Below are 22,006 nucleotides of genomic sequence, written 5' to 3'. Positions count from 1 at the left end.
AGTAGCAATGCGACGTGATCGAGGCTAACGCGACGATGCCTTCGGCGGTGGAAGGTGGAAACAGATGTTTCAACAACTGGTATATCGCGATTTTTTTTAATAAATTGTTCTAGCTGTGCACCGACATCGTTGTCGTTCTTATAGTACAATAAGGCTTTTTGTGCAGCTTGAGGTTATGCAGATGGTAGAGATCAACACTCGGTAGCTAGGTATGATGGTTTTACAACCGCCCATCATTCTGTCTACACTTTGGTCGTCGTGCAACATCCGGATTTCTCATGGCGACAGTTTGGACAGGCTGTGTCCGTGGTAGGGATCGAAGCCGTTCCGCACTGGCACTGTTCCGGTCAGTCAATTGCTCAACTGTATGTGTTCGAATTGATCCTAATGTCTTGGAAATAGAACAGCGAACTTACACACTGCCAAACATAAACATGCCGATTCCCACGGATCTATGATTGTGAGAAGCTAATCATGAAATACTCAATTGTAGGTGTTCAAATTCGTCATAATGTCTTGGAAATAAAAAAGGTGCACTTACGCACTGCCACACATAGGCGTGTCGATTTCCACAAATCTATAATGGTGAGAAGCTTGTCGTGAAATATTGAGATTACAAGTGAAGATCGTACTGCGGTATTGGGAAATGGCCTCTCGAGGAAGAGTGATGCGGCATCCATCCAATCCCGACTTTGGTTCCCGAGCGACAGAGGGCTGTATTAGAAGTCAGCCGAATATACGGTTGTGTGAACTAGCAATAATTACGTCTGGTCTGTCATCTGGGCTGAGCCCCAGTGTTCGACCAAAAGGAAGTGATATTGCATCGGATAGATACCTCAAGTGACACACTGCTATCGCTGATGTTGTATTTCGAGGGTGACTAAAATAGTGATCCTCTTGAGTAGGCAACAATTTGCTTAAAAATAACTTGGTGATACCAACGATCACGCCTCGGAGCTCAGGTCGATTAGCAATGAGATAACCTGGCGCTTCCAATGGAACTCAGCTACGTAGCAGGAGCGAATATGAACAGAGCCCACTGCTTAATTACATAGAAGACAGTTCTATTTATGATAAGCAGTGCCATGAGAGTGCGTCACTTTGGCTTCACGCGCACCTAAAGGCCCTCCGTACTACTACACTCGGCAGCACTGTACGGTTTGTGGCCGATGTAAATCGCAACATTGAACCTTGAGACACTCTCGTAATTGGCTACTGACCTCGGGAGAGTTATGGTACAATGGTTCTGCTATTACACCAGACTATAACCCTTGTCGGCACGCCACCTCGACTGACAAGCTGCCTTAATCAGGACCACTGCTGCTATCGTTGTGTGAATCACTGAGAATTGTGGAAACATGGTTTACTTACAGTGGGGCTCGTGGAAACATAGTTTACTCACAGTGGGGCTCGTGGAAAACTACTTGAGAATTTCAGTGTTGACTACATGTACAGTGCCCAGGTGATTATCAAGAAGCGGCTTGTACCCGTAGCATACCTACCCAAGTAAACAATTGCGCTGACTCCCCAATTGAATCCTGCCCTCCTTGGATAGCTGTGCGGATACAGGAAGTGATAGCCGTGTTATTTGGTCACACCTTTGTGATCAGATAATAGTATCGGGAGATAATAAACTGCCTGTACACATTCAAAGTAGTCCTATGGTAGACGAAAGGTCCGTAGAGGAAGGCTACCACCCCTCACCCAATCACTAAAAGCTAATTATACCGTACACCGAAGCACAACTTTACAACTGATACAAAACAAAATTAGGTTTTGGTATAGCTAAAGGTGCATTGTCTCGACCTAGTTGCTGACAGTGAAGGCCAGATGCGGCTGACCACCGACTGTTCCAATGTTCTCGCGTTGAGTGGCTATCAATCGGCAACGTTACTGGGTAATCTGAAAAGTGCTCCCCACTAACGAATAATGGGATGTTTCGTTTGACAGGATGGAAACGTGCATACGCTTACCCACAGTCGACCGCTCTCAAGTCGTGTCTTCCAAGGTTCTGATAGAACCTTGAAAGACATTCTAGCTCAAATTGGAGGATCGCCTTTGAATGATCTTTGGAAGAAATGGCTCAGGTGGCAGTGCCGATATTGATCTCTCGCATATGCATCGTGACGAGAGTAGAGTGTAATGAATTTCCATCATTCCCAGTAGGTGAAGTGTGTCAGATCACGTTGCGACGCATGCCGATTAGACCTCGGGATACTTGAGCTACTTGGAAGCAAACTCTAGAAGCATCCGACGACCCGTAAACTGTGCCTAGAACAAATTGGCATCAATTAACTCAAGCGTACAAACGATTGGGTACGTCACAAAAATTATTGGCTCTTTTTCGAGTCGTGGCTGCATTCCAGGGTCCCAAGGTTGTACCTAGGTAGTGCATCGTAAGTCGGCTCGTCGGGCGGGGCTTACTGCCCATTTCCATTCCTACCTGGGCATTCTTGCGACGATCCGCAGATACGACGGAGCATGCGACCACGTACTTCGCAATCATAAAGTTTCCGCGGATTGCTGTTCGGCAATGATAAGACGAGCGTGGTCAATCTATATAGCTCTATGCAGCATGTACTCGAGGTTCAGAGAATACACATGCATTACCATTAGGTAATTATACCTAGGTAGACTTACTTGACCGCGTCTTGTTGTACCTCTTGTCCTTTACAATAGATCTTAAGAAAAAACTTTGGAAACTGGACACTCTTAACATCTCTGTTTTTTCGCTACGGTCAACATCTCTGTTGTTATCACAGGGAAAGCTACTAAGATTTATAAAGAACCTTCTTGACATTACTTCATTGTGCTCCTTCAATATTGCGAGGAACGAACAAATGAAAAGTAAGACAATTTCGTTGTTCGCATACGGCTGGTTTGTCTTGTAAGACTAAAAGAAAATCGGGTAACCTTCAGAAGCGTTTTCGGGTATTGAACTATGCCAACATTGCCATTAATAGTGAAGTGATCCTTCGTCTCTACAAGTCCGTTGACCTGAGGATCACCAGTGCCGGTAGCTTGGTGTGGCATCGTTCGTTGCGTTTTCTTTCCAAAGGCGCCTTTCTTCTGCCCTGAACCATCTGCTCTCCAATGCTCAAGTGTTTGGTTTTGAGTTACGATGGCACCCGATGCAAATTGTCACTCCCTATAGCTGGGGATATCTAGGTGTGTCCAACTTACATTCCAATCTTCGTCTCCTGTTATAATTCCATCTGTTCCTCATCGTACATCTGCTGTTCTTTCTCTCTCACCTCTGTCGCCTTCAGGATGAGGCGACGATAGTCTAGAACAGCTTGCTCCAATTCCCGCCTCTTCAACGCTTCATGGTCTGAATGGGCGACGAAGATGGAGCCTGGGCCGTACAAGTACCTCTTGTGGTCACCAGAGAGGTGAGGCACATCTGTCCCGTAGTTAACAGTCAAAGTCTCAAAGCCCTCAATGTCACAGTCTATGTTCACCACACCGTAAGCCTCGCCACCCCATTCTACGTCTAGGTCACCACCTTCCTTCTGCGCGAAGGCTTTGACGTCCTTGAGCGCGTCGATGATTTGCCCGCGTATGACATCGGGGGTGCCGGCTGCGATGCGCGTAGCAATGTTCGCGGTTGCGGTCTCGGCGACAACGTTGGCTGCGACTCCGCCTTGGATGCGCCCGAAGTTCATGGTCGTGTTACCGTATTTCGTGCTCCACGGGAGGTGTTCTCTCAGCTTGAGGAGCTCGCCCAACGCCTGCACCATGATGTCGTTTGCGCTCACGCCCAACCACGGGTATCCTGAATGTGCCGCTTTGCCTGTCGCCATGACCTCGAAGCCGAGCATGCCCTTGTGTCCACAGACTAGCTTCGCCTCGGTGGGTTCACCGAAGATGACGATTTCGTGCGAGGACGGGCGCTTGTCCCAGTTGCTGAATGCGCGCATGCCGTCGCCGCCTGTCTCTTCACCTACGACGAAGAGCAGGGATATGTCATCCTGGAGGTGTTGTTGTATGCCTTGCGCGGCGATTATCATGGGTGCGACGCTGCCTTTCGCATCCACGCTGCCCCTGCCGCCAATGATATCGGTCGTCTCATTGTAGTAGTACGGCCAGTATGGAGGTACGACATCGATGTGCGAGGATAGGAGGATGGTTGTTTCGCGCTTGCTGCCGTAGGCTAGGAGATTGTATCGGTCTTTGGATGCTTCCTGCTTCTCGACGGTCCAATTGTGCGCGCGGAGGTATTTGGTAAGCCAGTCGCCAACGTTCTCTTCATTTCCGGATATCGATTCGATCTCTACGAGCTTGCGATGGAGATAAAGGAGGTCTTTTGACGTGGAGGGGTCGAGTACCGTTGGTTCGAGAGGTGTTTGTAGCGCTGTCGCGGCGGTAAGAGCGCTGACAGCCAGGGGAAGACAAGATAGAGTTCGGAGTATCATATTGAGCAACGCTTTACACCTCAGTCGAGGTTTGCGCTGGGTTGAGGGAAGCTGGACAACTCGGTGCTTTCCAAAGGTTGGGGCTCAAGCTTCCCGCAACTCAAAAGCTTCAAGCTTCCCGAGGTCGCCTAGCTGCCTGCCTAGCGACCCGTGGACGCCTTACTGCCGGCCGCTTGTCGTCAGGCGCTCCCACCCTCCCCCAATAACCAACTCATCTTTGCCGGATACTGTCTTCGCGCACCGCGATAAGCTACTGTACGCCGATTTCTTGACTGCGCGCTGGCGGTCGTCGAAGATACGCATGGACATGGATGGCCAGCTCTCGCATGCGGGCCTATCTTCTTTCGAGAGACGTGACTGCCTTGTTGCCGCCCGATGAATGCCGCCGACGACAGGACAAGGTAACGAGGCATCTTCCAACATCAAGGAATGGATACGTTCAACCAAGAAGAGTACGAATTGAACAGATGGCAAAGGAATGCGTGCCGAATGCGTTGCATACCCATGGTCCTACCCCAAAGCGCTCGCACGCATCTATCTTGGAGGACGCGTGCCTGCTAGAGGGTTGCGAGTAAACCAGGAAATAATGTCTTCTATGCAGCTCATATGGGAACATGTGAAGGCGGGAGTGCGAAGCCCAAGGTTGACATGTGGCGGATTTTGCTTTGCCGCAGGCGCCCTGTATTCGTCGCCCTAGATTTTGATGCTATCCTATTCAATAGCCGCGCGACAGACTGAGAAGGGCTGAGACAGAGCCTACCCGTATAAATACCTACTTGTAAGCGCTGGCAAGCTCTACGTTCCTGATCTGTCTCATGTGCATCTCCGCGCGCTTCGATCGCTGATGTCCTAAGTAAACCGGTCCTTGTTTACTAGCATCGTCACCTCGATACGCCTTACAGGAATTTTTCCTTTCGATACAGTATCTCATGTGACAGCCAGAGGCTGGATCAAAATACTTCCCAACTCCTTGTTGCTTCAGGCACGGTACAATCTATCTGCGACTGAGCTACATAGCTACCCTACTACAGACTACCGCTCTTCTTACGACGTAACCCACGACCTAGCCGCAAAGTTGGACATCGCCCAAGATCATTGTCACAATCACAAGGCTCGATGTCTCCAAGGCGACATTCGTCTACGCGCAACACGCAAAGGCCTAGCATGGCGAGGCAGAAGAGCTACGGAGTTAATCAACGTTCACAGCATGGGAAACATTGGCATCCAATATTCTTCGAGCGTCGCTTCACTGGGGATGACCCACTTGTGGAACAATGCCGCAGAGTCTTCGTCGGCGAAGTCGAAGGCAACGAGACCAGCCGAAACGACAACCCGCAAAGCGGCGGGCACAGCGACGCGAATCACGGCGAAGAGGAGGGAAAGGATACTGAGGATGACAGGATTACCGACAACGCAATGTCAGCTACGGGTGCCGCTGTCAGCAGCACCAATACAGCACCCAAATGGCAGCGATATCAAGGACAAGAGATCAAGCTCTTGTTTGACGACAAGCTCAGCCATATGTTCCTCGGAGATTGGGACGGATCGATCTCCTCATGGGAGGCAAAAGTTGTGAGACACTTCTTCTCAAGTGAAGACAACAACGCATTGGTCAAAGCTGAAGACAATGCATGGGCTTGGTTGGACGATCGCGAGTACTGCACAGGTAACAGAAGGAACCACATGAGCAGAATGGGCGCAGCCGATCTATGTTCTGCTTTGAGACAAGAAGTACTTATTACCATCGCTCTGAACATAACACACTGACAAGTACAGCGTTTTAAATTGCATCAGTCTCCGGATGTCGATCGACGTTTGATGTGAGTCAAGACAAAATCCATTCATATAAACTTCACTTTACAGATAGCTTATCCCTTGATAGCTATGTCTCGAATCTTACCCCGAGTTTCGTTCGAGCTCTTGCCGTCTCCGCCTGGAGTCATCAAAAGATCCCTTTGCGCGATGCGATTTGCCGACACATTGCAATGGAGACATCGATTCGAGTGCAGCCCTCGGTATGTGTCAGCTGCCGATTTTTCAACGTTTACACAGAGCGATTCTCACACACGGAGTAGATGCATGGCTGGCCGACGTTTTGTCTAGAATTCCACCTAGCCTATCTTGTTCTACGCGAAGTCGATCCATTCCCAACTGAAAAGGCTGGAGTAGCGGAGAAAGACACCACGAACACGCCATTGGTCGACCTGGCATGGCTTGATATACAGTCGTCTTTTGGTTCAGCATCCACCGGGCACGTTATTGAAGAAGCCAATATTAGTGTTGTGGTATGTGGGTGGAGTAACACTCAGTGGACTGGATATGCTTTCGCCAACACCCGTGTCGAAGCTGAGGAAGAAGAAGATACCGATTCTGAGGAAGAGGCCGAAGATATGCCTCAACAAGATTTTCTGGCTGCTGAAGACGGCCTGGACTATGTGCTCGATGCAAACAATCCAGAGTGGGATGCGCGCAAATATTGGTTGAGAGTTCTCTCAGCTCGCTGCCAGCTGGTGTGGAAAGAGTGGCAGAATCTAGTCCGTACTGTGGAAGATGCCATCGAAGCTTGGGTAAGTCCTGCGCTAAGCCTCAAGACCGCTCGGCTTATTGTATTGCCAGAAATCGTGCGATCTTTGCCTTGACAGCCTGAGTGGGTCCAGCGTAGATCCAAGAGCCATACGAAAGTCGTTGGACCAAACAATTCAGGCGATGCAACTTCTGCGCACTCTTCGAGATTCTCTATCGATGACACTTCGCGCATACAGAAGGTTTGACGAGCCCGGCGGTGATAAGTGCTACTTCTCCGATTTGACCGGGCCAAGCGTCATTGCTCTTCGCAATGATATCAAGGAACATTTCCAGAAGCTTGGAGACCTCTACCTGAGATTGGGATCTCTCAGGGCTTCTTGTAGACATGTTTCGGATCATGTGAGTTGACTTACGACTCGAACTACAGCGGCTAACGATGACGAAGCTTGGCCGTATACTGGATCTTGAGGCTAACCGATTGACCTTCGAGAGCATTCAACTGAGCAGAGAGACCAACAAGCTGAATGTGGAGAGCCACAAGTTGACAATTAAGAGCAATGAGCTGAACATGGAGAGCCACAGATTGAACAAAGAGAGCAACCAGCTCAATCTGGAGAGCAATCTGCTTAACAAAGACAGCAACCGGATCAATATAGACAATCACGATCTGAGTGAGCGGACGCACAAATTGAACCAACGAACGAGTGTCCTCAGCGACAAGATGCGCGAGATTAACGAATTGAGCATGAAAGCAGCACTGGCGAACCAAGCTGCTGCTGCGAAGACGAGCAACAGCACTCGTGTGAACGTTGAGGTAAGTCTTTAAATTGAACCTACACATCAATTGTTTTAACACTCCTCCAGTTGCTTCTCTTCACAACGCCATTACAGATGGTCCTCCAGTACTTCGGCTCCGAGAAGGACATATTCGCATTCAGTCGCAATCCAAAGTCATTTGTTCTTGTCTCAATTGTGCTGATGCTCATACTTCGACTCTTCGCTCTGTTATTCGAGCATGCGCATTCTCTGCTCAGAGTAGTCTCATGGAAGAAGTCGATTCGTCGAAGCGAGAAACCGCCCCCTTCGTCTTCAGAGGGGCAAGGTAAGAGGCTTCCGTTCTTGGATCGCACCCAAAATTAACATCCGAAGGCAGCATGGAGTTGGAGGTTATGCAGCCGGTCTGACCCGTTGGACGGGTTCCCAATAGGGTCCATCCACGTGTATTAGCTCTTCAAATTTGGTTCTAGTCTGTCATCGCATCATCACATGGTATCTTGTCAGCAAGGGACTACTTCTTCTAGAGACTAGAGCCGGTGATCCTTCGAAGTCAATATTTGAGGGGCACGGGCTGAACCCCCAATGCTCCGATGTTCCCGCTTACTTACCTTGCAAGGGCTTGTTTCCGCAACCCTATTAGGTCTAAACCGTATTCTTGATGCAAAGCCCGAACACGGCAGAATACACCAGACTCGCTGCGATTCGTCCGCTAACCGAAGGAGTAGTGAGAAACCACTGAGACCTGGACAGAGGCGTTACTTGGCGAAGTGTGCCGTCACGCCACTCATCCAAACACCTAGTGTCGGAACCCCACAGGTCGCGTCATCCTCCCTCAGGTTTTATCTCTCTTCTCTTATCAACTACGCCTGAATCTTGCAGTTTCCGTGCCAGGATTTGGCATTGGACTAGCCATCAAAAATCTGGACGCGACTCACTCTAACGATGGACTCTCCTTTCTCACGAAAGATACCACGTCAATACTCATCCCAATCCTTGAAAAACAAATTCCGGATAATCCAACCTGGTAAGACCCTAGACATCTACTCAGCCGGACGAAATAAGATTATGAGAGACCCAAGGGCACGCAGATATCGCAGCATACATATGCTAAGGCTGTGCTCGCAGTCACCACACTCTCCGAGGGTCGTGCAACTAGTTTCCTTGTAAGACCGCTTTCAGAGTGGTGATCGACTAATGCACAACTGGCGAATGCATATATGGCAAGCTTTGACCGCTCGCTAGGCGTTCTGCATTCACAACATTTTTGAAAATTTACTTCTATTCTCGTCCCGAACCGAATCCAAAAGCTCAAGTTGCTCAATGCAGAGTCAATGGAGAGTCATGATAGGCATGGAAGTCACCAGTAAGAGATCACTCTGAATTGTTATTCTTATTGTTATCTTATCTACTGTAGCTCCTGCGTACCCCCCAGACAGAAGCTCGTGAGTTACAAAATGGGGAACAGAACGCCCGAGCTCATACGTTCAGGCGAAGAAGCGCCAGGTCTTCATCTGGCAATGTGTAACTGAACCCTACTCTTGAGCTTCGCGAACGTATGATTAACTGATACAGTGCTACTGCGCTACTTCTAATATTCCCATATCTAGCGCAGGCTGCCCAGGATGCGGCTATGGCAGATGTGCATACTGCACTACGACCCGAGTACAGGTGCGGGCGATGCAACCGTTGCAGGGCGACATCAGCAACACCCTTGAGGATCGATCTGAGACGGAAGCATACCATGCTCCAGAGACACAAGCACAATATCCGCATCATCGAAAGCCTCGGCTCTCGCGTCATGCTCTTGCAGGCCGACGGCGTCAAAGGAAGTGGTAACAACGACCATATACGGTTGCCACACCAGCCGAGCACGTTCAAGCAGCAGCTCCGGACCTCACTTCACCAATAGATCTGGATCTACTACTACGAAGATGAATGTATGTACCTCGAGCAAGACTATTCTAGTCGTACACTTGTTATTCCCTCTTCCAATTAAGCCCCATTTACCTCTTTGCTCATTCGTTTCACAGTTCCTACCAACGAGACGAATACAACGATTCTGGCCGCGGCCAGACACTCGAACGCGCGATCAAGACCATGGGGCATACAATCAAAGATGACTGGGTATCGTCTGCAATCGCCATTATTACTTGGCATCAGGGACGCTTGCTACCTTACGGTCCTTACCTTCAAATGCTGCTATCGGATTCCACCCACCAATTACCCCATCACCTATCCCGGACTCTGGGGTGCAGCTGTGTCGTTCAGCACCGGCGGCAATCGCATGGACCATATTGGTGGGCATAATATGTCGCGAGTATGGTTACAGGCCAGGAAGACAAGCCCTGATTATCCTACGCTGCAACCTCTTGCGTCACGGCGTTGATGTCTGTTCCACCAACCGCCCAGATCATTTATCCAATCTCCATCAAGTCTTCGGTCTCATGACCGGTCGCAACGAAGCTAACGACGCCAAACAACATCAACAACGAGCATCTGGTCATCTGAGCAGCTACATGATGGAAGTCGGGGAGATGTCTTGGCAACATGCTTTCCATTGGATCACTATGTTTTGCAAGGTCCTTCATGCGGTAAGACGGGATGGAATCACTGCTGCCCAACGTCGTAATAAACGAGAAACTCTGCGCAACGTCTGTGGCGCACAGCATGTAATAGCCCTACCACTACTGACCCGGAGCGCGGATATCCGTATCTCGTACCTTATCAATCGCCAATAGACATCTCCTAGTGCTTTGATGTGTCCTCCATTGGTGATAACCAAGGGCGTTGAAGAAGGCAGACGAAGCCTTGTGAAACGCCCTGTTTATTTGGCTAAAACGCCTGAATACGTGTCACGACTAGTGCACTTCGGTTTCGAGTTACGACATGAGGTCGTGATATCTGTCCGGACTTCTCGTTGGTACACCCAAAGTCGACGCATACTATCATGCATGCTGCGGCTGAAGGAATCGCCACCTTGGATCACAAATAACTAGACGCAATGCCCCTCTAGTGCATTCGCATCTGTATAATCGTAGAGTCGTACTGGCGTGACACTCCAGACGCTTCGAGCTTCCAGAACCTTTCCACAAAGAGGCCATCTGGCTGCATCATGCTCTTCCCTCTACAAGCCAATCGACTTCATTCCAGCCAACGCCGCTTTGTGTCGGATCACAGAAAGGTGTCCCATCATCGGGGTCCTTGCACCTTGGATCTTCGGATTGTAAGTCTCTTCCATTCATTTTGATAGGAAGGTCGCCATATATTACCATCATTAGCCTGATTTTGACGTATCTAATGAGTTGCCATTAGAGATTGAAGATCCTGAACGCTGTAGATGTTTTCGCCATCGCCTCAAGGACGTGTATACAGGCAATGGCCACGGAAGTTCTTTGAATCCCGGAAGCCAAAAGATGACCGTCCCTTTGTCGACTCTTTGAACGAGCATGACCCTGTCAACCACGGAGTCCGGCTTTTTTCCCAGCAGTACGAACATGACAAGACATTTTTCCCCGTTGAGGTCGTTTCCCAGTTTTGCCGTAAAGTCAGCCGACATCGTATGCTCACGTCGAACAAGGGCACAGCATGGCTCGATGATCGTTCAAAACCGCCTGTGTCGGAGCTTTCCGACAATACAGCACCATGCGGCTCGGGTATTGTCTTGCCTACGTCAGACTGTGTCACCATCAACCCGACAGGACAGGGGCTTGGTGTCATACCAGATGCAGGCCGAGAGATGGAAATCAGAACAAACCAACCAGCTAGAGCTTCTCCCAAACATACATCGACTACTCCCTTACCAAGGCTTTACAAGGAAAGCTTGACCCCAGGAGCCCTTTATGCGCATTTGCGTGAAAAGCGCTTCGACCATGACTACTTCGAAGACGCTGATCGCAGATTACTTTACATTACTGACCCTGATCCCTGCTACATACTGGCATTGACCGATACTGCACGCCAATATCAGAAGAGCTCGTTGTTGGGACTGCTTTGGCAATTCATCGATCGACAAATATCATTGGAAGTCAACATTCCAGTTCGTGGCTATCCAGTCTTCCACCTTGGAGTCCATCTTCCGTGCTTTGCATTAAGGGAGACTCCGGCAGAAGGCTTGAGCAGAGTCAAAAGAAAAGCTACTTATTCCGATTGGAAGGATCTATCTTTCCTGGCCGAGAACGCTGAGGAGGGTGTTATGGGTATGCACCTAGCCCACTTCTCCCTCACTATTTGTGGGACTGACAATTCCCGCTGGACTGCATACGCTCTCGAAACGAAGATTTTCGATTCAGATCGTGGTGACGATTTTCGGTTGCCGGAGCGGCGATCTGATGAGATTTCCATGGGACATCTTGACGCAGATAAGACTATCTGGGACCCGCGAGAATACTTCCTGCATATATATCAGATTAGGGCTGAGAATATGTTCCAAGAGGCGAGGGATCTGGTGCGCGTTGTAGAAGCATCTTACAGACGACGAGCATTAGGCCGACAATTCTCCCGTGCGGGCGGCAACAGCAACCCTTCCCTACTGGATTGGAACGAAGAAATGCTGTTATTAGTACAGCATTTGATTTCCAGCTTCTCAGAAGCGACAGAAAGCTGGCTACGTTTTGCACGTCCCGGAAAAGACATCGAGTATTTCCGAGATCGCCACCAACACTCCTCTGTTCACACCAGAACGCACATCGAGGAACTACTGGAGTTACTCGATCAAACTTTTGACAAGATGAAATTTTTGCAGGCAAAGCTACAAAGGATTGAAGAGCGTTGCGAAAAGCTTGCGCGACGTTTGGAGTTTGGTCTGACCCGACAGGTTAGTCACATCAACGAGTTCACGGTATTAATTGTATCCCCGATCGTCATCGTGGCGAGCATTTTCGCCATACCTGGGCCTGTTCTCTCCTACAAACGAAACTCTCTTTCTTTCTTGGTCACGACTGCGATCGGGATGTTGTCTCTGCAAATTTTACTGGTCCTGAACGGAGGCTGGCACCGCCGACAGCCTTGGTTGGACACAATTTCAAGGAGGGCCCGAGCGGCATGTCGCGGCGATAGGGGTCTCACTGTTCTCAATGAGAACGGTGAAAGGGTTTTACGGCGCAGATACACGCACACAGATCTTGCCAAGGATTCTTGAGTATGATTAGGTCATGCGAGACACATCGAGATCGCTAGACCACCACATACATGGTTCTTCGGTCATCGTAGCTTTTGGTATCGTGGATCACCATTTCCCCCCTGTCTTTTCCAATCCAATCATATTCAAGATGTGCTCTTACCGATCACAGTACATCCTTTCAAGAATTGAGTTTTTACGTGATGATGATGATTATGGAGGCGCAGCGATTCGCAAAGTGAAGCTGCAAGTCTGCAAGCACGTGGTCAACGTGCTGGCAGTCGTCTTGATCAAAGATATGCAATGAGCGAATGACTCTGCGTGTTGGTGGTATTGTGGCAATTTGCGCCCTCTTCGAAAGTTCTTGCCGCGGCTGTAGAGGAGCACAGCCAATTGCAGATGACCACGACTACTTACTGCCTGACCAACGTGGCATACTCTTGGATGAGGCTGAAATATGAATGGGTGAGCACTTAAGGAAGTTCGTGCGATAGGATGGGCGTCTTGTTCACACTCGCACTTGCAGGTGTCAAATGACCTGGTGTCGCCCTTGCTCAGCCTTAGAGTCAGTACAGCCTTGTGGATAGCTCTGATCTTGCCAAAGTGTCGGCGCCAACACACCTACAACCCAACAAACAGCGATCCAAATGCTTGAGACGGAAACACTCGAAGGGTGCCTAGTCGCGCTAAGTCTGACCAGCCCTTTGCCAAGTGTGGCATTAGCAGATGTGCTCGCTAACCCACTGGATCTCTGTCGTGTACACTTAGCAAAAGTCTTAGCGAGTGCGTTGGATTGCAGCATCGACGCTGCCTACAAGTCAATACAATGGCCAAATAACATCTTTAACGGAGATTTGGCTGTTGTTCTTCCGAAGCTTCGGCCAGGCTCCAAAGCCGACGAAATAGCGTTCGAGATTTTGGGAAAGGTACGTCCACCTCGACGCTCACGGATATGTAGACCTTCGTCTAAGACAGCTTAGTTCCCGAAAGACGACCCACTCTTCCTCTTTCCCTTTGTGGATGGTGTGCATTTCCGCGTCCAATTGAAGCCTAGTTCTGTACCGCGTCTTCTATTCCCTTACACCTCAAGGGGTAACTATGGCTCTGCTACATCCAATGAGTCGAAAAGGCTCGTCGTCGAACTCTCCTCTCCGAACATCACCAGCGAGTTCCAAGGAAAGCACTTGCGAAGCACAACCATCGGCGCATGCATCGGCCGACTATACGAGGCGATGGGATGGGAAGTGACGCGTATCAACTATCTCGGCGACTGGGGCAAGCCGATCGCGTTGTTGTACGTTGGCTGGTCGAGGTATGGCTCGGAAGAAGCGTATGCGGCGGATCCGGTCGGACACCTGCTGGAGGTCTACCACAAGATTGAGGAAGACTTCAAGCCGGAACAGGCGGCGAGCAAGGCAGCGCGGGATGAAGTAGCGAAGGAAGGTGAAGACAATGGCGAGGCGCAGGCCGAGATCGAAAGCCAAGGCATCTTCGCAGAACGCAACGAAGCTTTCAAGAAGCTGGAAGAGGGTGACGAAGAACTAGTCGCCTTTTGGAAGCGCGTGCGAGATGTCAATATCGAAAACTACACGAAGTTCTACGAGCGACTTGGTGTGCGCTTCGATGAGTACTCCGGCGAGTCGCAGATCAAGCCTGAGACTATGGTGGAAGTGGAACAGATGCTGAAGGAGAAGGGTGTCTCGGAGGAGAGTGGAGGATCTCAGATCGTCCACATGCAGAACATTGGTGCGAAAGCTGGTACGGCCATTATTCGCGACCGCTCCGGTAGCAGCACATACCTCCTCCGAGACCTCGCCGCGGTGTTGGAGCGTTCGAGGAAGTACTCGTTCGACAAGATGGTGTATGTGGTTGCCAGCGACAATAGCGTCCACTTCACTCAGCTCATCAAGGTGTTGGAGGCGATGGACATGAAGGAGCTCGCCAATAAGCTCCAGCATGTCAAGTTTAGTGAGGTATCGAGAATGGCGACGACGCTTGGTAGAGGGTACAAGCCGCAGGGTATATTGGACGCATGTGAGGAAGCGATGACTGCGTTGTCGGAAGCCGATGCTGAGAAGCTCGAAGTGGTAAGTGGGTTGGATGATGTCAGGGAAGGACTCGCGACATCGTCACTGCTCGTGCAAGAGCTGTCGACTCGCCTGACCACAACACATGCCTTCGATACCAGCGCGATGGCTTCCTTCAAGCTTGGGTCGGGCCCGGATCTGCAGTACTGGCTGGCTAAGCTCCGCCGATTGCTCAAAGGCGCTGATGCCGCAGCTGAACTCTCGGATGAAGATTACGAAGTGTTAGCTGAAGAAGACCCGGCCAATCTTCTGCGCATTTTGGCTCAGTACCCGGAGGTCGTGAATGCGACCTACCATTCGCTCGAGCCGGCTGGTGTTGTTACGTATCTCGCCAGTGTGACTGAGCAGCTTGCTGAATGTCTTCCGGAGGAGGCTGATGGCGATCAGGATGCGAAGGTCACCTCCGGTCTGGCTGCGCTCTATGAGGCGACTGCAGTCGTGCTGGAGAATGGCATGAAGCTGCTAGGACTGGCGCCGATCGCGCATTCATTGCCGGAGAGAGCGGATACGCCGGTGATGGGATGATGGGATGTTTCTTTCGTGTCCAAATTGACAATATGCGGGTTCGGGTTGCTATGGGATTGTCGTCGACGCTGTTGACCTTCAGCCTACTCGGGCGTTTCTGGGCTGTCCACTGCGCTGCTGTTTGATAACGACGTAATGAATGATGACCAGTTTTTCTCTAGCCCATACGATGATGACTCAACGATGGATAACTTGCTGTCTAGCCCGTGTTGAGAACCACCCTGCTGTCTGCAAAGTTTTCGTGTCCGGCAAACTTCAACCCCCTCAATTTTCGTCGGAGAAGTTTTGCTAAATTGATATATGTCTAATTGTCTTCTCATTCCATCAATTTCCGATATGGTCTAGTGGCTAGGATTTGCCGCTCTCATTGCAGAGTAAGCTCGCTGTTGCAGCGCAGTGCCGGCAAGGCCCGGGTTCGATTCCCGGTGTCGGAATGTCTCTTTTTGCCATTTGCAAAATATCTTTCTTTTTGCCCAACGATGCAGACACCCCTCACGGGCGTGGGCTTCTTTTTCCACACATGTTGCGACATGACTGCACACGTGCACGCCCAGATTTCAGCTGCTACATAGCCCTCACACTATCTTCTCTGTTGTGACATGAGTGCGGTGCGTTGAAGTCGGGTTAATGCGTGTCACGACCCCAACCTCGCACCTGGGCACCCTTCATCACCACACTCCCCTTGTTCCCACCGCCTCATGCCGAAAAGAAACCAATTGATTACGCTAGATTCTATATTGGCTGGGAAAGAAGTAAACACCATTCTAGAGCGATGTAGACACCTCCAGGGCTGGGTCTGGTCTTTCTTCGGATAGAGTGCCACCATGCTACCGTAACATCTTTGTCAGTATGAGTCGATCACAGTTCAGCCACGCGCGCCCCTGAGCTTGGGAAGCAACAAATTCAGGCAGCGCGTCTCGCCGCCTCTCGTATTTGCTGATGCATCATCACCAACGCCAGGCACACCGCGCCCGCGATTCGTCGCCTAACATTGCAAGGCGTGGTGGCGCGTCGGTAACACTACGAAGTATTGATTTCGACAGGTAGGAAATGTATAACTTCAAGCCTGGTCCGCCGTGACAGCGGTGCAGCTCCATCAGCCGTCGCCAGTCATCCAACATGCGTCCCTCCAGCTACATCCCGCTCCTCGCTGGCGCTGCCATTGCGCAAGAGTCCGCGACGATCCTCAACTTCTTCCAATTCGACAGTACCCTCACCGTGCTTGGTTCCGATACGAGCGCAACAACCTATGAGAACAGCTGTCCCTCAGATGGAGTCGGCGTGTCAGTCGTGCCGTCTGATCTCCGTATGTCACGCACCTGTTGCGAGAGATCGCACTAACACTGCCAGTACCGATCACAGACGACTCCTCCGAGACTCCCTCACCTACACCCGCGCCTCGCGTGCGCCGCCAGGACGATGATTCCAACGAGGACTACTCCTTCTGCGAGCCGTATACCATCCTACAAGGCCCTGAGACGTACGAGATGCACCTCACGGACCCGACTCCAGGCGCGTGGACAATGGATATGGCCTGCAGCTGGCAGGGCGCAATGTCCACGGCAGACTTGACCTGCGACGTCACCCAGAGCGGATACGTCCCGGACCAGGCCGACCAGGTCGCGTCCACGAGCGTTTTGTCGCAGAGCGAGATACAGGAGATGGAGGCGTACCAGGTGGTTGCATTAGTCACCGCAACTGGTGCGTCTTCTCCAGGATCAGCCTCAGCGACTGGAGGGCCATCACCTACTGGCTCAGCATCAGGAACAGGAGCGACATCGCCTTCGAGGTCTCAATCTGGTGCCGCTTCAACGCCGAGTACTGGCTTGGCACCTGCTGGATCTATCCCGACTGCGATGGCCATGGTGGGTGCTGTGGGTATTCTCGCGGCAGCCGTAGCTCTGTGAGATGTTGCATACACTCTCTTGTATTTGTCGCATCAGAGCGCTTGGTAAGTAACAGCATCCTCGTCATCGTGTCTTCTATGATTCGTGTAATTTGAATTCCATCATATTTCCACCACGTCTTCATACGTTCCTCGGGTGATCTTTCCATTTCATTTGCGCATCCGTAGCTTCGTACTGTACATGTCCGAGGCGAATGCGGAAGCAGCAGGCAATCCGGTCGCGCTCGCACGTGGACACGCGTCGTACGACACGCGACCTGCAGCGACAGTCACCCAGGGTTGAACCCCACATTCAAACAGCACACCCGTTTGCTGGCTGTACATATTAACGTCTACACCTGAGACCATTTCTTTGTCTCACTTTCTTTGTAGTACCACCATTATATGCAACCCTCGTCACATCCCCTTGGTACCCGAACACCAGCAGCTACAACGCCAAAAATGCCAGCCGCTGTATCTGAAGCGCATATCGTCACCGCAAACCCAAAGTCGCGACTCTTCAGATCGTTCACGCGACATGCCTCCGCGCCCACGAGCCCACTGACACTCGAATTTCGCCTACCCAGTGAGGGAAGCTTCACCACCAGCTACCAACACTCCCTCCCATCTCCAAAGTCCCCACATACAACCTCAAGATCGAAGCAAGGTCTATTAAGTGAACTGTCCTGGGCGCAATCACTTACAGCTCGCCTCCGTCGTGACCGAGACAACTGGCGCTCGCTCGCTTTGGAGCAAGAACAGGACCTCAAGGCCGCCCATCAGGACCTTGAGCACCAAACTTGCGTTATCTCCGAGATCGAGCAGGAAAACGCCAATCTACGATTCCGCCATGAAGAGGATAGGACAGCTGGCGGGCAACTCTACTCGCGCTTTCAAATACTCGTCTCCGCGCACGACAAGCTTGTCGATCAGCTTAACGATGCCATGCGTACTATCACCCGTCTTAAGAAGAGCGACCGTGCCAAAGACAAGGTGCAGCAGCGCAATCTGAGCTTGAAGGCCACGCTGCATAGGTACACATCTCAGGGCACCTCAGCCACTACACAAGCCGCCGCAGACACCGAGTCTTCGCTGAGAGAAGCACTAGCGTTGGCTAATGAGCGCATTGAAGAGCTTGAGACCAAGGGCGAGGCTATGCTTGACGCATTAGAGAAGCGCAACGATAGCTGTGATAGTGACGACGAAGAGATGGGAGAGAGAAACGTTGAAGCAGACCTGCTGGAGGCCGAGGTCGCGTTCCGCGGTGTTATCGAGGATGAGTCTTTCAAAGAGCAGAAAGTTCTTTGGCTGGATCTGCTGGAAGATTGAGGAGATGTGAAGGTAAGAGCATGAGCAGATGTATTCAATCACCGGTACATGACAACGCGCATTCAGTCGCTTTCGGCCAACTGCCTGCCACGACTGAACAGTGTGAGTATCCTTGGCGCGCTCCAGGTCATTCGACTGCGGTGGACTGGATGCAGACACCGCAATAACGCGGGAAGTCCACTAAGCCAGAGTTGACGCTTGTATCGAACAGCGTCACATGCATTCAGTTCAGGCCATCGTCGCGCATTGTAGGAGAGCGCAGTTTGTACGGTAAATGAGAGCGAAAGCAGTACACGTGGAATGATAAGAGCCAGCGATTCGTTTACAAAGCAACATGGAAATGAAATCATTCGCTACGTTTCGAATTGTTAGTCAAGTTATGTCTCGACCTGCTGACAACTGACTCCTCCCGAGCCACGCGCTGAGCGTGCGCCTCTTGCTTGGCCACGGTCATTCCGGCTCGTATTTCGCATTCCCAACCGGATCAGAAGGCCGAACATCCTCAAACATCGCGACTTTCGTCGCCGAGAAAATTTACATTTATCACTATCGTGTTCAAGGTGTCAGACATCAGTTGCAACATTTCCGTTCTGCCTGCTTAGACCAGATCCACTGCCGTCTCGCTATGACACCGCCTCTTTCAATTCCAAACTCTGGTATGAGGGCCTGTGCTCTCCCCATGATACAACCACTACACAACTAACTTTTAAAAAGCACGACCCTCAGCATCTAGCCAGGCTGTGCGCACGTCGCAAGAAGCAGACGTAGACACCGATGCAGCCACACTTGTCAACGAGCCCAGGAGAACGCCAGGAACATCGGATCGGGCAAAGCTTGTTGAATCACTATTGCTGAGTTTGTGTTTGGTCATGTAGACTGGCTATGAAGTAGAACGGGAGTAGATATCGTACATGCTGCATATTCAGATTTGGAGCGTATAGAATGGACGAGTGTGGTGAGAAAGACTACGATAGGGCGACTACATGATACTTTGGGTGAATAGATGGTGCCTTATCACGCAGCGAGAAGTGCGACCGTGTTGATTTACTTGTTGAATTTTTCGACCGTGAGGAGGTTTGACGAAGATGTATCTATTCTGTGTAGTAGGTTGACAGCAGCGGAGTCCATGTATTCGTTATATACCCTACTTGAGATTGAGAAGACTCGCCCGGAGTGACATGTCACTAAGAGCTCCCATGGATATCTCATGCATCTTGTATCGCGTCATCCTAGGCATCTCTACTCTAGTATTTGCATCCAAGAATGACCGACATCAAAATGTGTATACGATAGTCTTGTTGCGGACCTTTCTACGCGTGTACACTAGTTTACACGCTGTTCATACCCTACAACGCCTCTAAAAAGGCTGTGACATCTGAATAAAAAGCGGGGGAGAACGCATTTTTCACTTGCACTGAGCTGGTATGCGAAGCGTGTCTTACAGTCGAACTCAGCTACTGTATATATTGATCATAGTGGTATATCCCCCGTCGAACACACATTAGCGGACCGCACTTTGCGGCTTGGTCTACTCGTAGTCCCCGGTGACACTTTGTCACAATGCTAGTGGAGTGTTCGGCCTTTTTTGTTTGTTCAGAGTTCGATTGCGAATCTGATCCTCTTCTTTTTACCGAATAAGTCACCGCGATATTTTGTTCGACAAGTACATATTCGCGACCCTGTTGTAACTAAAGTAGAAGCGCGCGGAACGAAATGCCTCATTACAAATCCCTCTACTCCTTTACACCAGTCCGCATTGATGTCTACAACCAATTCGATAGAAGATGAAAGAGAATATGCTCATAACTTTTGCATGTAGTCCATCCTTTGAAGGCGTAATCTGACTAGTACCGCGGCTCACTCGGCGTATATTGCTGATGTTCAGCATAACGTGGCTCCTCCATTTCATGCATGGAACGCTCTTCCCGCTCACGCGTACGATCTTCGGAACGATGAGAGCGGTGTTGACGCTCCTTTCGGGGGGATCGTGGAGTACGCTGAGTCTCCCATAGTGACTCGCCGTGATGCCTAGAGTGACTGCGCTGTGAGTGTCGTCGCTCAGACTGGAAATACGCTTGTTCGGCGGCTTGGACTGGCACTTCTTTCGGGCGCTCAACTCTGCTTTGAACCACCTCCTCCTCGTCGAATGCGGGGCGACGAGTGTGCTGCTGCCTCGTTGACTTTGGCTTTCCTGCACTTTTCCACTCGCGGAATTCTTTGATGCAGATTCCTGCGACGACAATCTCAGAATTGCTGTCATTTGTTAGTCTACGAGTCAATGAGAGGAGCTACCCAACTCACACGATGACGATGGCGATGATGACTACGACCCAACTCAGACCGCATGTTGGCCCTTTGCAATAGCTGAGATTGGTTTGAAACATCAACCCCGCAACGACACTCCAGAACACAACCTCAATACAGCTGATTATGGCATGCGCTTTGTAACTGTGCCAACGTTGGAAACGTGGACTATGCTCCGAAAGTATGAGGTATATGAGTAGTACGAGGGATTTGGCACCCTGGGTACAAGTATTAGTAACCAGATTGATACTCAATGTTACACAGGTATAGCCAAATTAGGAAGTTTCAACATACCATACCCAACGCATATGTGCTTGCTCGTGTGCGCGGAACATTGGTAATGAACAGACGAGGAAGCGTAAGGGCGATGGCGAGAATAACGAGAACGACTTGAGCGACGTGGATAGGGAACTTGAAGCGGCTGCTAAAGATGGGCTTGTCAAGGAGATTGAATACTCCCATGTTGAAGTTGTAAAGAAGATGGTGTTGTTTTCGTCAATGTCTCGTACAATTCGTATTGTATTTCGGTCGTAGTTTGATCGTAGTGGTCGGCGTCAAGACTTGGTCTTCGTTGTTGTGAGACGGTACAATGAAGTACGTCAAGCATAATATACATTTTCTGCTTGTTAGTACCTGCATCAACGCGTACGTCTGTATGCTCCGCCGTCTCGTACGCGTTGTTACATTTCTTCTTGGCAACGTCAAAGTCCGAGTACGGAGCGATACGAGTGCGAGTGCGGGTACGAGCAAGAGATGTGATTGGTGCGGACCTGCCAAGCCCACGTGCTTCCAGCCCTACCAGTCCTAAACTCACTCTTCGACTGACCAGGTTAGACTTGCGAGTAGTTGCGGACGAAACAAGAAGCAGCTTCTATCGTTCTCAACTCATGGTAGACCCTGTGGTTGTAATCTTGGTTGAGATACGGAAGAGTAAACATTCGAAGCCAGTCATCACATTGGTCAGGATATCCAATCATGTTTAGTTGAACTCGCTCTCGCATTTGGGGTATATTCTCAAGATTACATCGTCCTCGTCGGCGGC

General features: G+C 50.4%; 4 protein-coding genes and 1 non-coding gene across 5 annotated transcripts; 4 read left to right on the top strand and 1 right to left on the bottom strand.

Annotated features, from left to right (window-relative positions):
• Nucleotides 1-3,203: 3,203 nt before the first annotated feature.
• Nucleotides 3,204-4,415, bottom strand: J4E78_004214 (uncharacterized protein; the record flags this gene model as incomplete). The annotated part of the gene is made up of 1 exon (XM_049364843.1): nt 3,204-4,415. One exon carries the CDS (start codon nt 4,413-4,415, stop codon nt 3,204-3,206), a length of 1,212 nt encoding a protein of 403 aa, XP_049223921.1.
• Nucleotides 4,416-5,579: 1,164 nt separating this feature from the next.
• Nucleotides 5,580-8,125, top strand: J4E78_004213 (uncharacterized protein; the record flags this gene model as incomplete). The annotated part of the gene is made up of 6 exons (XM_049364842.1): nt 5,580-6,081; nt 6,531-6,982; nt 7,119-7,340; nt 7,387-7,755; nt 7,806-8,043; nt 8,091-8,125. The coding sequence occupies 6 exons, from the start codon at nt 5,580-5,582 to the stop codon at nt 8,123-8,125; spliced, it is 1,818 nt and encodes a 605-aa protein (XP_049223920.1).
• A 5,356-nt stretch (nt 8,126-13,481) lies between these two features.
• Nucleotides 13,482-15,446, top strand: J4E78_004212 (uncharacterized protein; the record flags this gene model as incomplete). The annotated part of the gene is made up of 2 exons (XM_049364841.1): nt 13,482-13,760; nt 13,815-15,446. 2 exons carry the CDS (start codon nt 13,482-13,484, stop codon nt 15,444-15,446), a joined length of 1,911 nt encoding a protein of 636 aa, XP_049223919.1.
• Nucleotides 15,447-15,776: 330 nt separating this feature from the next.
• Nucleotides 15,777-15,880, top strand: J4E78_004211. Its single transcript has one exon. It is a non-coding gene; the product is annotated as a tRNA-Glu (tRNA).
• A 685-nt stretch (nt 15,881-16,565) lies between these two features.
• J4E78_004210 (uncharacterized protein) lies at nt 16,566-18,660 on the top strand (the record flags this gene model as incomplete). The annotated part of the gene is made up of 3 exons (XM_049364840.1): nt 16,566-16,752; nt 16,797-17,349; nt 17,988-18,660. The coding sequence occupies 3 exons, from the start codon at nt 16,566-16,568 to the stop codon at nt 18,658-18,660; spliced, it is 1,413 nt and encodes a 470-aa protein (XP_049223918.1).
• Nucleotides 18,661-22,006: the final 3,346 nt, after the last annotated feature.

The sequence above is a fragment of the Alternaria triticimaculans genome (genome assembly GCF_023758025.1).
Source record: "Alternaria triticimaculans strain BMP 0046 chromosome Unknown scaffold_4, whole genome shotgun sequence".
NCBI classification, from domain to species: Eukaryota; Fungi; Ascomycota; class Dothideomycetes; order Pleosporales; family Pleosporaceae; genus Alternaria; species Alternaria triticimaculans.
Note: the sequence above shows the minus strand (reverse complement) of the source record. Positions and strands in the feature narration are given on the sequence as shown.